The sequence below is a fragment of the Pinus tabuliformis genome, chromosome 7, assembly GCF_031772625.1.
Source record: "Pinus tabuliformis cultivar Carrire ecotype Pingquan chromosome 7, CPIR1, whole genome shotgun sequence".
Taxonomy (NCBI): Eukaryota; Viridiplantae; Streptophyta; class Pinopsida; order Pinales; family Pinaceae; genus Pinus; species Pinus tabuliformis.
In genome coordinates, this window is record NC_142293.1 from 1,891,183,559 (window position 1) to 1,891,200,762 (window position 17,204).

At 39.9% G+C, this 17,204-nt stretch overlaps 1 protein-coding gene across 1 annotated transcript in view; it reads left to right on the forward strand.

Annotated features, from left to right (window-relative positions):
- Positions 1–17,204, forward strand: part of LOC149256023 (origin of replication complex subunit 3-like) — a 399,611-nt gene that overhangs the window by 191,164 nt on the left and 191,243 nt on the right. The window contains exon 12 of the mRNA XM_089460641.1: positions 11,602–11,843. Coding sequence (XP_089316767.1) covers positions 11,602–11,843 — 242 coding nt within the window. The remainder of the gene's footprint in view (positions 1–11,601; positions 11,844–17,204) is intronic.

Consider the following 17,204-nt stretch of genomic DNA (forward strand, 5'->3'; position numbering starts at 1 on the left):
CAAACATCTCAGAATTTGGAAGAGAGAGCAGAGGAGCTTAGACTAAGGTACAGAGGTAGAGTTTGGGTGCTGTCAAGGGAATTCGGATCCCTCTGAAGTTCATATTACAGTGGCAGCTAAAACGGATATGAGATAGTTTGGATTGCATCACAATCATGCATTTCGGTGCCATAAAGGAAGCCTTAGATTCGGTACTATCTCAGGGAATATGATTCGATCCTCATAGTGATTATAGGTTAGGAACCATCTCAGTTTTGATGATTACAGTATTACAGTGATAAGGGTTCCATATACCTACAACAATAAGAATGCCATTACAATTAGAAGTAATGGATCCATCTCAGTTTGAAGGATGACTATCACCGAAGCAAGTTCTCAAGGATATGACAACGAGAAGGAGATCTCGATGTGAAGACAATGATGAGATCGTAATGATAACTATGTCTTGATGCAAAGAAGGTCGAAGTGAAAGAAGAGTCAAGAAGAAGAGACGATAGTCTAGATTACTAGTGTGTTGGTCTTGGAATGGCTAATATGTCAAGGGTCTTGGTCTTGGTATTCGTCAATTGGAATCTCTATAAGAACAATTTGTGCGCGTTTTCCTCTCAAGGAGTGAGAGGTTTTGGCCTTGGCTCATAACCTACATCCTGTGTCTCTTGTCTATTTATGTTCATGCATTGGTAACTGTTTGATGAAGAGGAACACTAATAAATTAAGCAAGGAGAAGATCCTGATCGAATGTAGTAAAAGATACTCACAAACAGTTATTAATCAAGAGAAATCACCTAACTATTGATGCCCTAGATTTCTCAACATGGTATCAGAGCTAAGGTGTCAAAGTCAAGGAAGGGCATCTAATCAAAGAGACATTCAAGGATCGAGTTTCAAGGAAGGCATCAAAAGAAAATTGAAGGATCTGCATTGAAGAATTAAACCCTAGATCAAAGAAGGAAGTCTACTTCAAAAGAAGTCTTGGGATCATCAAATAATCAAGGCCAAAGCCTTATTTATACTCAAGGCAAATAGATCTACAAATCAAATAGAAATCTACACTAGTAAGAGTGTTGGATCCTATAGTCTTTAGCAAAAGGCCACAAAGACCTTCATCAAGATGAAGAGATCTACAAATCAGGGCAGCCCAAAGTATAGAGAAGCATTCTAGGACTAAGATCACATCATCTTGGAGATCCTAGAAGCATTTCTGGTCTGCACTCTTTCAGCATCGAAAAGTCGAAGTATCTTGAAGACAAAAGAAGGCTAGAAGGCATTGTCATCATCTTCAAAAGCTATAAGGCAAGCTCCCTATCGTTGCAACCTGGATACCCTCCTTATGCTTGAAGAAGATCATTCGAGGACGCATCAAAACATCCTCATCAATCACCATCAACAGAGGAAGGTAGATCTAAAGGCGTTTACATCATAAAAGGAGCAATCTCCTCGATTGAAGAAGGGCATCTAATTGAGCACTAATACATCTTCTTCAACCACCATCAAAGTGATCAAGTTGAAGATTTCATCTTCACTTGTCAAGTATCTTTCATTCTATAATCAAATTTGGTAAAATGACTTCGTTTTGCAAGGAGATCTATAAGTTGGTTGGGTCATCGAAATTCCTTGCATGAAAAAAGAGGATAGACATATTAGTCGAAGAAGGTGAATTCATTGAACATATCAATGAAAAGGTCTCCTCTGAATACATGGAAAGGGATTCTTATTAAAGGTCTCCTCTGAATACATGGAAAGGGATTCTTATTAAAGGTCTCCTCAAATAGTATTATTGGAGACATCAAAGAGATATATTTCTAAAGAAGGTCACATCACTTAGATTTGATCTACACAAATTGAAGGTATCAAAGGATAAAGGGTTATCTTCATAAGATCTCAATTGTAAGATCTGGGAGAGATAATCCTCATTGTTCTAAATGCTCTAACTGGTGAACAAGGTAACAAATGTCTATGAGGATAAGGAAGCTATCCCATTCAACAACTTGTCATTTTTATGCAAGATAGTAGATCACAGGTTGAGGGCAAAAGTGTTGAGGGATCAAATGAAAGGATTCAAACATTTTGTTGAAAGGAAAGAAGAACATAGCTAAGATTCAATGCTATGAGCATTACAAGAAATATTGTCCTAAACTCAAGAAGGGAAATAACAAGAAAGATAGAGAAGAAGTCCATTTCACCAAAGAAGTGGAGAAAGCTGAAAGAAGGAAGTCCAAGAAAGAGGAAAAGCATTAGAAGTAAGAGCTCATGACATCACCATAGGAAACATGAAGGATGTCTGATAGTCAACTATGAAGGATATAGCTCTTGAGAACCTCATTGGAAACTAAAGGAAAGGAAGAAGTCATCCAAGACAAGGCTCATCATACATCAAAAGGTAACATCTGCTTGATAAGGATATGCAAGATCCTCAAGACTCATTGATGGAATCTTCATCGGAAGGTTCACCAATCTAGAATGGAAGCAAGTGTTTCATCAGGAACTCCAACTTGTGGAATTCATAGGATGATGGTATGATGACATAAGAGATGAAGCAATTCAAGGGGTTGAAGCTCTTTTCGATCAAGGAAGCTGCTGAAAGAAACCTAGGTGACCTAAAGGTAAATGAGGTATGTATGCTTATATTACAAAGTCATGTTGGATGGTTGTAGGTAACATGGATCACTACTCGATCTTGAGAAGCATGATCAAAGGAAAGGAATCTCTTCCTATGAAAGGCATGGGTCACACTAGATGAAATCAACATAATATGTCTTCATATGAAGTATGAGGTGGTTGACTACAATTGAGGAACTCTGATTGGAAGCTCTTGGGAATGAAATGTGTGAAGAAAGGAAGGAAGGGATCGTGAGATATGAAACCATGGTAAAGGAAATCAACATCTAAAAGACCAAGAAGAATTGACTAAGAAATCTCCCAGAAAGATATGAAGACTTTGATGGAATTCTAAAAAAGATGGAGACCTTTGACAATGGATATCTTTGGGAGATATGTCAACATGTATCCAGGACGCTGATGCACACTGGCAGATGTCATGATGAAAGACCATCACAAAGGTAATTTTGATTTAAGTGTTCAACTTGGATGGGCTTATGTAGGACTACCAAGGGAAGAACTATGAATGTCTTCCAAGAGGACCTTATAGAAGGATGTAATATCCTTCCGGAAAATATGGCATGAAGAAGGCAACATGACATAAAGCAAGACCAGATGTAGACTGATGGATCACTTTCGGATGAAAGGTATGATGACATGACTGACTCATGAATGAAAGTGATGGATAGTCTATGCCTTATGGAGAAGCGAGAAAAATGAAGACTCCTTGATAAAGAAATTCATGACATCAAAGGAAGGATTTCTTCAAGCAACTGGTTGAGGAGCTGCTGTAGGCCCCTAATTAAGAGGGAGCTTGAAAACAAGTTTCTTACTTGGAAAAACTTGGAAATTCCTAAGCTAATAGGTAGCTTAGGTACATTCCTTCCATAGGAATGAGTACATTCTGTTATTGGAATTGATATATCCTCCCTAATTGAGAGGGAGAGATGGACACATCATTTTGGTCTTCACTTGGGAAGAGAGAATGGAGGATTGGTAATCATCTGGCATCCGATACTCTTTGAGGATGAGATAGGGCATCCAAGATAAGAGTAGTCATGGATTGATATTCTTTGAGGACTGGCTATCCAAGATAAGAATAGTCCAAAGTAGGTCATACTATGTGAACACCGTGGGTGGAGTATGTACCTTGAGAGACAATGATTATGGTGTCTATGAATCATTGGTCTCACCAACATTGTGCTTTGATCATGTGGATAGTGCTGGGCCTTGCTATGTGACAATGTTGGTTGATATGATGCTAGACAGGTGGGTTACCAATCTGATTATTCTTATTAGAAATTCTTCAGATTGTGAATGACCAAGTACCATTATGAATACCTCCCTAATTATAGGGAGTGGTTAAGAGTGTAACTAGGTTTGGTCTTCATAAGGACATGTAATTGTGATTTTTGTCAATGATGAAAAGAAGAAAATAAAATTATTTTTGTAATGCTTGCTTCATGGGTTTCATGAGCAAGAGATTTTATTTATATGGCTCCCATTGAGAGCCTTAAGACTTGTCATTAAAGTCAAAAGAATTAATGTCATGTATGAAGAACTCTTCTTGAGCATGTGTCAAATGTATATGAGTCAATAAAGGTGTTTAGAAGCCCTCCAACGACAAGCATTAGTTCTACTCTTCATGTCGGCCTTAAGATGCATAAGAAACTCATGTCAGCTCACATTATAAGGAGGCACATCTATTCGAAATGACAGGTTGACTTATATTTATGGGCAAACGACTATATATAGGGGTGTATGTACTTCGCATTAGACACAGTTCAGAATTCAAACAACTTTGTGATTAAGATGAAAGAGCAGAATTTAGAAGAGAGAGCAGAAGGAGCTCGGACTAAGGTACAAAGGCAAAGTTTGGGTGTTGTCAAGGGAATTCAGATCCCTCTAAAGTTCATATTATAGTGGTAGCGAACAGGGATATGAGACAGTTCGGATTGCATCACAATCATGCATTTCGGTGCCATGAAGGAAGCCTCAGATTCGGTACTATCTTAGGGAATATGATTCGGTCCTCATAGTGATTATAGGTTAGGAACCATCTCAGTCTTGATGATTACAGTATTATAGTGATAAGGGTTCCATATACCTACAACAATAAGAATGCCATTACAGTTAGACATAATGGATCCATCTCAGTTCGAAGGATGACTATCACCAAAGCAAGTTCTCAAGGATATGATAGTGAGAAGGAGATCTCGATGTGAAGACAATGATGAGATCACAATGATATCTATGTCTTGATGCAAAGAAGGTCGAAGTGAAAGAAGAGTCAAGAAGAAGAGAATACAATCAAGAGAACTAATGTCTTGGTCTTGGAGTGGCTAATAGGTCAAGGGTCTAGGTCTTGGTATTCACCAATTCAAATCTCTATAAGAAGAATTTGTGTGGGTTCTCCTCTCAAAGAGTGAGAGGTTTTGGCCTTGGCTCATAGCCTACATCTTGTGTCTCTTGTCTATTTATGTTCATGCATTGGTAACTGTTTGATGAAGAAGAACAATAATAACTTAATCATAGAGAAGATCCTAATCTAATGCATTTAAAGATACTCACAAGCAGTTACTAATAAGGAGAAATCATGTAACTATTGGTGCCGTAGATTTCGCAACACCTTCAGCAACTGAATAAACCCTTTGCCTAGCCAAATCGAGTTGCTGCCTCTGAGGCTTCCACACTGCCTCTGCGCAACCTCACTTAGGAAACTCAACCTTGTTGTAGCTGACTCTCCGGATTTGTAAAATGTCCTCCGAATTCACTATCCCTACCCCTCACTCACTGCTTCGATCTTTGGCTCTCTGACAACTGACTGTTGCTACTCTAGAAATCGATCTGCCAAGGAAATTGAACTACTAGTTTATCTAGTGTATCTTCTCCAAGTGCCCATCGACTTTCTCTTATAATCCTCTGTTGGAGCACCAACGACCAAGATTAAATATTAATTAATGGCTGGGATCATCTTGGAGTTGATCCGTGTGAGTTTCTAGATGATTCGCACCTTGACTTAATTAATTATGATTAATTAACCATATTTCCTAAGTTTAGACTTAGCAAATATTTAAAAACTGGTTAATAAGCTAATTAAGCAAATATTTAAATACTGGTTAATAATCTAATCAAGTCATTTCTGGTTGGAATTTCCAGAAACGATTTGTGGGTTTGGAGATCTCATGTATTCTAGCTTCTCCTCCAATTTTCGTGGCTAGAACATGTTTGATGAGATAGAGACTAACATTCCTTCTTAGCGAGGACTGTGTTCTCTCTAGTGTTGCACATCCCGCCACAACACCCTTTCTCTTTATCACTTCTTGTCACGCCGCTGATGCCTGACCATACTTTCCACCAACCAATGCGCAACTTTGATGTTGCATCTGTGTTGTTGTTGACACTGATATACTGCTGCCCATGCTACATTTGCACTACAACTCCCTCTCATCTGTTGCTGTTGCAACTAAGAAGCATCTGAAACACTAAATCATACATGTTCAGTATGATGCATCTCTCTCCTGAGTCTCTGACTGCTATGCAATGACCCACCTATAAATAAAATATGAGTATTAGCATACATACGAGACCTCCATACGATAGCTACGTATGCATGGACCTGCATGTATCGCACTATATATAAGCTAGTTACTACAGGAGCAGATATAAATTAAGGTAATGAATTAATACCTCAGCAGAGTATCATATATATGATAAATCCTTAAAATCAATAGAAAATGTTAATTTTAATTTTACAAGTTAAAATTTCAATTTAAAATTAATAAAATAATAATATAAATTAATTAAAATTATAAATTAAATAAATCAAATTAATTCATTAAAATAATAAATAAACTTTATTAAATCAAATCTACGTATCCAAATAAAATCAACAACATCAAATGAGATTTGATGTCATAAAGTTACACATAACAAAATATTGACACAGAGATGGGAGGAAGGCAGTGGACGGGGAATTAAAAGGAGGAAGGAAATCTTGAAAAGGGGGAGGAGGAAAAACAGAGAACAATTTTAACACAGAGATATAGATATTGTTGAGTCTTGATTGTACTGGAGTTTTTGGGCACGGGGGATCAAGTTGCTTCGATTGGAAAGCATTCTGAGACTGTGGACCCAATTTGGCAGGGTGGTTTTGGCCATTTTGGTAACGTAGCCGGGACAAGAGTTGCAGCCATGACAAAATTACAGCAGAACAATTGCAGTAGAGCTTCGCAACAGAGAAGACATGTTGGTATTCATTAGTTAAATTATTTAAATTGTGTTAAATTACATATTCTGATATTTGAATTTAAGGTCCTTACATGCTACTAGCATCTGCACTGTCACTAAAGACTTTGCGCTGCTGCCAACTCTGCACTAAGCTCCCTACTCTGTGTTAATAGTGCACTGCGCTCCTCAGCATCTGTTTGCTACTAGTATGCAATTGTCACTCTTGTACTGATTGTATCAATTGCCACTAATCCAGCCTACTATTGAATACTGTGTGCCCCCATAGCCTGGTAAAGATTCGTGAGGTGGACTCCTCAAGGAACCTGCCCAATCTTTGTAGCTCTCTAGGGCTACAACTCCAAGTCACCCCACCTCATTCCTGGAGGTATGGCTACCATCATCGCAAAGTCTTCCTCCAACTTGGAGGAAATCTTATCTATCTTAGCATGTGGTGCTGCTTGGTCTTGCTTCTCCTGCTTGTCCTTCTTTTTGAGAGGACACTAGGTACTGTAGTGACCAAAGTCGTCACACTTGAAGCACTTGACCTTAGATTGGTCGTTCTTCTTCTTTCTCTGCTCCCCTTGCGCTTGACTGGGACCCTTTGATGCGAGGGCCACATTTTCCTTCTTCTTCACCACCTTCGGTCTGCTGTTACTGCTGTCATTGATGGAGCTCTTTAACAGACGTCACCTCAACTCCTCCTATTGTAAATCGGCCCACATCCTGTCCCAATTTGGTACCTTGTCTTTGCCCAATATACTTTGGACAAAAACTTGCCACTCCTCAAAGACACCGTTCATTGCCAATCTCACTAGCTTTGTTGGTTGAGACGCTGCCCCAACAACTGCAAGCTGGTCTCGAACCTCTTGAATCCCGGTGAGGAAGGGATCTGTGCCTTCTCCCTTCTGCATCCTTATGCATCTCATCTTTTCTTGTAGGAACATCTTCCGCTGCTCGGAAGTGCCTTGATATAGCGTGGAGAGAACATTCCCCATCTCTTTGGTAATATCCTTGCTAGCTATGTGTGAGACAATATGGTCCCGGAATCCATCTAGGATCAATTGCTTCTCCCGCGCCATCTCCTTGTTGTATTCCTTTAGCTGATCCGCATCTTGGGGAACTGCCACAACATTGTCTATGTAGAGCTCCAGGCCATATTCATCCAACAAGGAGGACATCCTGGCATTCCAGATGACATAATTGGAGGAGCCATCCAACCTATCTTGATCTTTAAGTTCTGTTGTGGCCATCTCAAAAGCTGTCGAAAAATTCCTCTTTTCCTCTGCTTGGCTGTTGCTCTGCTACTCACACTTCCTTCTGGAATGTGCAGATCTGCTAGTTGCTACTGGCAATCTGCTTGGAAAAATCGAACTTCTGTGACTAGAAGTTCCTTGAGAGAAATTTTCCCTTTGCTGTGTGTGCTTTTCTCTTCCACATGACGTTGAATCCTCTACGTCCAAACCATAAATTTGCTCAAGGAAAATCTGAGCTACTGCTGCTCCCTTGTTGATTTCTGTAGCATTGGATGTGCTCTAGCCTTGTGATTTTGCAGAGAGGCTAAGACACATGCATTCTCCAAGATCTAGAAATCATTTGGGAAAATTCCAACTAGAAATGGTTTAATTGAAATAATCAATCATTTTTAATGTATTCCTAATTCTAAACTTAGGAAATGTGATTAATTAAAGGGTATTAATTATATCTGGTACGAATCTTCTAGAAGAAGATGAGGATCAATGCCCAATTAATCTTAGCCTTCGATTATGTTTTAATCTTGGTCGTTGGTGCTCCAACGAGAGATTATAAGAAGGAGCTTGATGGGCACTTGGAGAACATACTGAGATATTGAGATCTAGAGGTCGAATTCTCAAGAGTAGCAGTGCTGAGTTGCTGGAGAGAGATCGAGTGATCTTCTTGCAGTGAGGGGCAGGGATAGTAGACTGGAGGGGAATCTTCTAGTCCTGGTGAGTGCAAGGCAGAGAAGCCATCGGCAGGTCTAGAGAGGCAGCATAGTGCTTTAGAGGGAGTTCGCAATTTTGTTGAGGAGTAGTCAAGATCTAGTGCCAAAAGTCGGGGTGTGAGTTCAGAGGGCCAGAGGATCGAGTTTCCAATCGGCAGAAGGTCAAAAGGAGGAGGTGATGCAGTCCCTTGAGCTGTGACGCAGTGACTGTGTGAGCCCATGCAGAGACTATGTAGAGATAGCATTGGGCAGCTCATCTAGAGCCCGGATCAGTGTCGGATCTCTAGTGTTAAATTTTCAGATTGTTCTATGTCGTATCAATTACTTTAGCCCAATTTATCTTTTCGTTAACAATGCATCCAATTTGTTAGTGGTATAATAAATCATAAATGTAATTGAAGAAAGAACAATATATGCAGTGATAGAGAAGACAACAACACAACCATAAGAGACAACATATTGGTCTAAGACCAAGGAAAAACCCCACTAGGGGGAAACCCTTTCAAATATTCTTCTTTAGTAGATTGTCATAAAAAGATTTCAGCAGAGAGTACAATGAGCTTAATACATATGATTTGCAGCAGATAACAATGAACTAAATCCACAGATCTATAGATTTGTTATAATAACGGAGAAACCCATATCTACCATATCACTAAAGCTAGCTGATGTCAAGATGTCAAAACCTTAGATCTGAACTGGGTCGCTCTTATCTACACTGTCTATGAGTGACTGAAGCTTTTGGGTCGCTCTCACGAATACACTGTGTGAGTGACTATAATTGCAGAGTCGCACTTAGGAGGTCTCTATGCGTGTGAATTTGGGGCTAGACTGCAAAGACCTAAATTCACTCCCTTATCGAGCTGTGCGAGTGACCAGAGAGCCAAAGTTGCACCCTAGCTGAGCTGTGCGAGCGATTGTGATGACAGGGTCGCTCTTAGGTCTACCTAATGCAAGTGATTCGACACTGGATCCTTCTGATCTGCCTTTGAATCCAGAGTCACTCTCATTGAACTATCTCCAAGTGACCAAAGAGCCAAAGTCGCTCTCTGGCCTACTTTGTGCCTGCGATTGAGGACGCAAAACTTCAGATTTGTGCTAGTGACCGAGATCTAGAAAATCCTAACCTAGAGCGAACCTTTCGCTTGCAATTTCGGACCCAATGCGAATTTCTGTCAATGAACCTTGCGAGCCAAAACAAAATAGAAGAATAGAAAGACGATGATAATGTGATCAAATGAACTTGAGGTTGCTTCCTTTTATACATTTTCCTGATGGTTAACTTGGGGTTAAGATTGACCCAAGAAGTTACTCATGTGATTAGGGCCAACCCATTCCATAATGTATGCATGAATAAAATAATTCAAATCTTAACATCTGTTTAATTCAATTAGGTTATTTAGCATATTCCGACACATAGGAAATAATTATGTATAACTTGGTCTAGTGTATAGTTAGGTAAAGTGTTCCATGACCCTCTTGGTGATGACACTAGCTGATGCACCTGAATCCAACATGCAATGATATAGACAAAAACCATTGACAAGTAAGGTGATGAAAAATGGTTGATGATCTTTATTTTCTCTATGACAATCCATACTTTGCAGAATCGCCAGAGCATCCTGATAGCCAGCTTCAAGATTCTTTCCAAGAGGAGCATCAATGGCCTTCAACAATTTAGACTTATGAGAGGGGATCTTAAAATCTCCATTATAGGACCTTTAGATATTCCTGTGCATACCTTGAGACCTTGCGCTCATACATAACAGTGCAACTGAGGCTCGTTAGGGCCTCCTAGGGCTTGGCCCTTTCCTAAGAAGGCAGACACCTATGGCCTAGATGACAGAGTTATGCACCAAAGCAAAGCTCTAAAATCACCTCATAAACTTGGCAATCAACTCCTTGAACCTGTCCAGAAAAAACACAAGAAAAGACCAATACTTGACTCGTTCTCCAACTCGGCTAAGGCATCTGCTTCTACCTCAGAAATCTTTCTTCATTGATCAGTTGCTCTCCATGTGTTTGAATGAGCTCCAAGGCCTCTAATTTATACTAATTGATGGAGGAGCCAAGGGGTGCGTTTTGAGCCATTGTGACCCTTCATTTAGTGAGGCTGACTTAATTTGCTCTTGATATTATTTAAATATATTTACCAAGTGCCTTGATGATTGCTTGCCCAAATAAATTTGTCACATCAAATAATAATGATAGGAGTGCCAAATAATAATTTTCTTTTGTCCAAATTAAATTCTCTTAAGGGGCAAGATGGTTTCTCTGGGTGGCTGGGCTTTTCCATGGTGTCAATGGATTTCTCTTGGGGGAATTCATCCCAAAGCTGCCCCAAATTTCAACAAGAACACGGTGTAAACCCAAAAGCTAACACTCGGAACCTTTCCTATTGAAGAACTGCAAGATAATATGAAATTTCCTTGGTGTTATTATCTTGTTGTATTAGCAGCTTTATTATCGTGTTGCATCTTGATTGTCACGTGTGGTTCATTTTGTTGAAAGACTGATTGAAAGAAAATCAAATAACATGGACAATCCATTTATATAGTGTGTAGTAAGCTCAGTGAGGTGACAACCTTGCAAAAGCACAATGGACCACTTTGATGTAAATAGAGTAAGAAGTTTTTGCTGACATTGGTTAATGATTATGCTGATTATAAGATTGTTTATAGAATACAATGTATATTGTGCTGCTGAAGCAATATAATTTACACTAACGTTTGTTTCACAAAAGCTTTATATCGAGAATGTTTTTCTTGTAAGCCTGATGAAAATTGTCTTATGAGTACATTCATTCTTTGCAGATAAATATTGAAATCCACAGATTACAGTCAATAGTTGGACACGGTTTAAATGGAGATAATGCTGAAGGTAACTTTACTGGTGTCGTGTGCAACAGTGAGCTTATGAATAGACTCCCATATAATATGGAGGGAGATCTTGATACTGTTTCTGAGAGAGTGGCAGCAATTTCTCAAGATTTCAGTGGAGATATTACTAACAAGCCTCAAACTTCAAAAGTCAGTGCAGAGAAACTTTTGGCAAGGTAAGATTCCCTGAACTAAGGTTGTAATTAACACAACAATTTTGCATACATCAGAGAAGTAAAATTTAGTATCATAGTAATTTATAGGTTGATTCAACATGAGAGAGTGTTCCAGATATTTCTATCACATGCTTCTTAGGTGCGATGATTAAATTTATTCATTGAGTTTGAAAGAGTATTAGTCTGAACCTTGATTCTGTCACACATTTTAAATGATTGGAGATTGTGGAAGGAAGCTGAGAGACATTTATGCTCTTGGAATTGTGTCCTCCTAGCCTGATTCCATATTATGATTTAATTGGTGAAAGCTCTAGCTGATTACAGCAAATGCTCTTAGTTCAATATCCTGTATTTGATATGATTTTCATACATACTGTAGCCTGTAACTGCTTAAACTAATATCTAAGTGGAAATTCCAAATCCATAGATGCCACATTGGGGGTAACATATAGAAGTTGTATCACAACTACCTCAATATAACTTCTCCTTTACTTTTGACCGGCTCAGAGGTGGCCAAGGGAGGCATCCCTTTGATACACATTTCGAGGAGGAGAGCCTAAGTAAATCTTGATTATGATTTAGCTAAGAAATGCAACAATTTACTTTAAAAATGAATCACATAGAAGATAAAATAAGAATTGTTAAGGATCCAATAACTTAGTGATGCAATGCTTTACGATGTTCATTCCTTAATAGAGTATGCATATGCCACTACAATCCACTTTAAATGCCTAAAGGAATTAGAAGTTTGTTGACTGGATTCAACTCTGATTTATTATAGATGCACAAGAATGAATTTCAGATGTACAAGATATTTATTACTATCCCAAGTTAATGATAAAGCCTTGAAAGAACAAACTTAGGCTAAAGAATAATTTGGTGAGTGAAGTGTGTAACTTGAAGTTGATCCAAATTATGCTTGTGTGTAATTTGAAGTTGATCTTGTTGATTTGGGGTAGCATTGGATGTGTTCTAGCCACGAAAATTGGTGGAGAGGCTAAAACACATGAGATCTCCAATACCCAGAAATGGTTTGGGCAGAATTTAATCAGTTTGGAAGATATTAAAATAATTAATATTTTTAATGAAGTATGGACTACAGGCGATGAGGGGTAGGATCCTTGAGGTCTCGCAGAACAAAGTCTGTTTTGATTTGCACCAGGATAAGCGGGTAGATACATTTTGTGTCAGTCTTCTGTATTGTCTTTGGGAAAATGGCCACGCTCACCAATTTGATGTTAGAAGGAAATCAACGCTTTAATGGCAACAACTATAACATTTGGAAACAAAGAATGTTGACCATTTTTGAATACAGGCGTCTTGATCAGCTCATTTTGGGCAAAGAGCTTCGTCCTGGTACAGCTGGTACCGATCAAGATAAATTTGATGATCGAAATCGAGAGGCTGTTATGCTTCTCAAGCTCTCTGTCGCTGATGATCAGTTACCACAGATTCCTTCTGGCAAGACAGCTGCCGAGATCTGGCAACAGTTGAAAGAACTGCACGAGACATCTGACAAAAGCAGAGCTTTTTTTCTCAAAAATCAGTTGTTCTCCATCATGATGGACGAACATATGTCTTTACAGGATCATCTCAACAAAATTAAAGACATTCGAGATCAACTCGAAGCCATTGGTCGAACCATGGAGGAAGAAGATATGGTAGTCATTACTTTGAAAAGTCTACCGAAATCTTATGAACACTTCATAGAAACACTCAACATTACCACCACAAATGTTGATCTGAAGTTTCCAGAGTTATGCACCAAACTTCTGCAGCAGGATCAGTGGAAACAGCAGTTTGGTAGTGGTGCTTCATTAGTGTCCTCGGAAAATGCATTTGCTGCAAAATATCAGTCCTCTCAGTACTTTCAGCAGAAAGGCTCTTCTCAGCCTTTTGATCCTGCTAGGAAGAAAAGTGTGCAGTGTAATTACTGTCACAAGTTCGGGCACATGAAGAAAGATTGCCGACAGAGGATTGCCTCTGAACAAAAGAAACAGGGAGGGTCCCATCAGACAGCAAATGTTGCAGAACATTCTGAGCAGATAGATTCTGCCTTTTACGCCTTTATGGCTAAAAGGTCTTCAGATCATGTTCCTTCCTCTGCATGGTACATTGATTCTGGTGCATCACGCCATTTCTCTCACAGGCGTGACTGGTTTATTGACTTCTCACCTTTCAGTGATTCCGTGGTATTTGGCGGAGGTGAAAAGTACACAGTAGCTGGCAGAGGTACAGTTCAAATTCAGTCTGGTGGGCGCACACTCATATTTCTGAATGTATACTATGTTCCTGGTATGGAAATTAATCTGCTATCTGTCAGCAAGATTATGAGGAATTCTCCTCATCTTGATGTTGTGTTCAGTGCACACAAGTGCTCCATTATTGACAGGGAGACTAGTCTAACAGTTGCTGTTGGCCTAGAGGACCATGGTCTATACAGGCTACTTGACACCGGTGACTCTCCAGAAGTGGCTCTAGCAACACGTGTCTCTCCCATCAGCACTCTATGGCATCAGCGATATGGGCATCTAAATATGTAGTTTCTCTCTCAGCTCTCTCGGGAGGGACTTGTGTCAGGATTACCTGATATTCAGACTCAGCAGTTGGGGGTATGCAGTGCCTGTCAAGCGGGAAAGCAACATCGGTCTTCATTCAAAGATGGAGAATCTTGGCGCGCATCTAAGGTACTTCAGTTACTTCATGCTGATATTTGTGGCCCTATGAATACAGCTTCTGTCACTGCTTGCAAATATTTTTTACTTATTGTAGATGATTTCAGTAGAAAGATGTGGGTGTATTTTCTAAAAAATAAATCTGATGCTCTTAGTACCTTTCAGAAGTTTAAAACCTTAGTTGAAAAAGAATCTGGTTGTAACATCATGACCCTTAGGACCGACAATGGGGGGGAATTTTGTTCTTCAACTTTTGCCAACTTCTGTGATATTCATGGCATCAAACGTCAATTAACCACACCTTACACTCCTCAGCAGAACAGTGTTGTCGAGCGTCGCAACCGCACGGTTGTTGAAATGGCTCATTCCATGTTACAACACAGGAGTGTTCCAAACAAATTCTGGGCTGAAGCAGTATTTACTGCTGTTTATCTTCTTAACCGATCACCTACTCAGGCTGTTAAAGGGAAGACTCCTGAAGAGGTTTGGTCTGGCCGTAAGCCTAAGATCAGTCACCTCAAAGTATTTGGCTCAGTTGCATATGTTTGGATTCCACCTGCTAAGCGCTCTAAGTTGGATTCCAAAAGCCAGCAACTCATGATGACAGGTTACAGTGATCATCACAAGGCCTATAGGCTGATAGATATAGCCACTAGTCGTCTTAGCTTCAGTCGGGATGTAGTATTTGATGAAGACAGAGGATTTTTTCAGTCTTCTTTTTCTAAGTAGTATTTTGAGGATTAGCGTCACAGTGTTCTTCTTCCGGTCGGTCCACCTGATGGGAGGGATGATGTAGCATCAGTATTTGATAATACTCTATCTGAGCTTCCTCCAGAAAATAACCCTCCTCTTGCTGCTCCTATTGATCTTGAGTCTCTTTCATCTCCTCCTGATATTGGTTCCTCTACTCTTCGGCCTAAATGGTGGGCTAAAACCATTGGTGATCTCCGGGATGATGAGCTTCTTGAAGGTAGAACTTCTAGACATAAGAACAAACAACAGTCTACAGTCAATTTTGCTCTTATGGCTAACCTTCACAGTATTTTTGAGCCTCAAACCTATTCAGAGGCTAAGGGTACATCTGAGTGGGAACAGGCTATGGAAGCCGAATTTCAGAGTCTTCAGAAGAATCACACATGGACACTTTCTGATCTTCCTGCAGAAAAAAAGCCCATAAGCTGCAAATGGGTGTATAAAGTGAAATACAAAGCTGATGGCACCCTAGACAAGTATAAAGCTCGTCTTGTGGCTCGAGGGTTCTCACAGAAGGAAGGCATCGACTATGAAGAGACTTTTGCTCCTACAGCCAAGATGAGTACCATAAGGCTTGTCCTTGCCCTAGCAGCGCAGTTCAATTGGAAAGTTCATCAGATGGATGTAAAGAGTGCTTTCCTAAATGGTGATCTCCAAGAAGAAGTCTACATGACGCAGCCTCCAGGATTCAAGGTTGCTGGTCAAGAACAGAAAGTGTGTCGATTAGCTAAAGCAATCTATGGATTGAAGCAAGCTCCTCAGGCTTGGTACATGAACATTGATCAGTATCTGACAGATCAGGGTTTTCAGCGGAGCCCATCTGATGCAAACCTGTATATCAAGCATACTGGTGATGATATTTTGTTTGTGGTTGTCTATGTGGATGACCTTATCATTACTGGGAGCTCTGCACATTTGATCCATGGGATCAAACAAGACTTATGCAGCACCTTTGATATGACAGACTTGGGACTTCTTCATTACTGTCTGGGGGTTGAAATTTGGCAGACTGAGAACAACATTTTTGTCTCTTAGTCCAAGTATGCCAAAAATCTTGTGGATAGGTTCAGAATGCAAGATTGCAAACCGGCCACCACTCCTATGGAACCAGGGCTCAAACTTTCAGCTTAGTCATCCTCCCCCCTTGTGGATGAAACTTTATTCAAGCAATTAGTGGGCAGCCTCATCTACCTTACTGCCACTAGACCTGACATCAGTTTTGCAGTGAGCTACATTTCCCGCTTCATGTCAGCCCCTAAGGCTGATCATTGGATAGCAGCAAAGCGTGTGCTACGATATGTGCGCGACACTTCTGATTATGGACTCATATACACTCAAAGTTCCGATCCTATACTCAGTGGTTACACAGATTCTGACTGGGCCGGTTCAGTGGATGACCGTAAATCTACAGCTGGGTATGTATTTAGTCTAGGATCTGGTGCTGTCACCTGGACTAGTAAGAAGCAACAGGCAGTGGCTCTCTCCTCAACAGAAGCAGAGTATCGGGGAGCAGTTAAGGCATCCTGTGAGGCAGTTTGGCTTCGACGTATGCTTGCAGATATGCATGTTTCCCAGACAGGGCCTACGTCTTTGTTTTGTGATAATCAGGGAGTGCTCAAACTTGCCAAAAATCCAGTCTTTCATGAAAGAACAAAGCATGTGGAAACTCATTGCCACTACATTCGCCAGCTTATTGAAGACGACTCAGTTCAGTTGCAATATGTTCCCACAACAGAGCAGCCTGCCGACATCTTCACCAAGCCTCTTGGTCCTGATAAATTTGTAAAATTCAGAGGGTCTATTGGTGTTGTAAATAGATTGAGTATTAAGGGAGGGTATTAGAATATTCCCATTTAGTATTTAATACTCATTCTTTTAGCTGTTTCTATTTTTATTAGTTTAAGCAGTTTCTTAGATGAAACTGAGTGTTTCC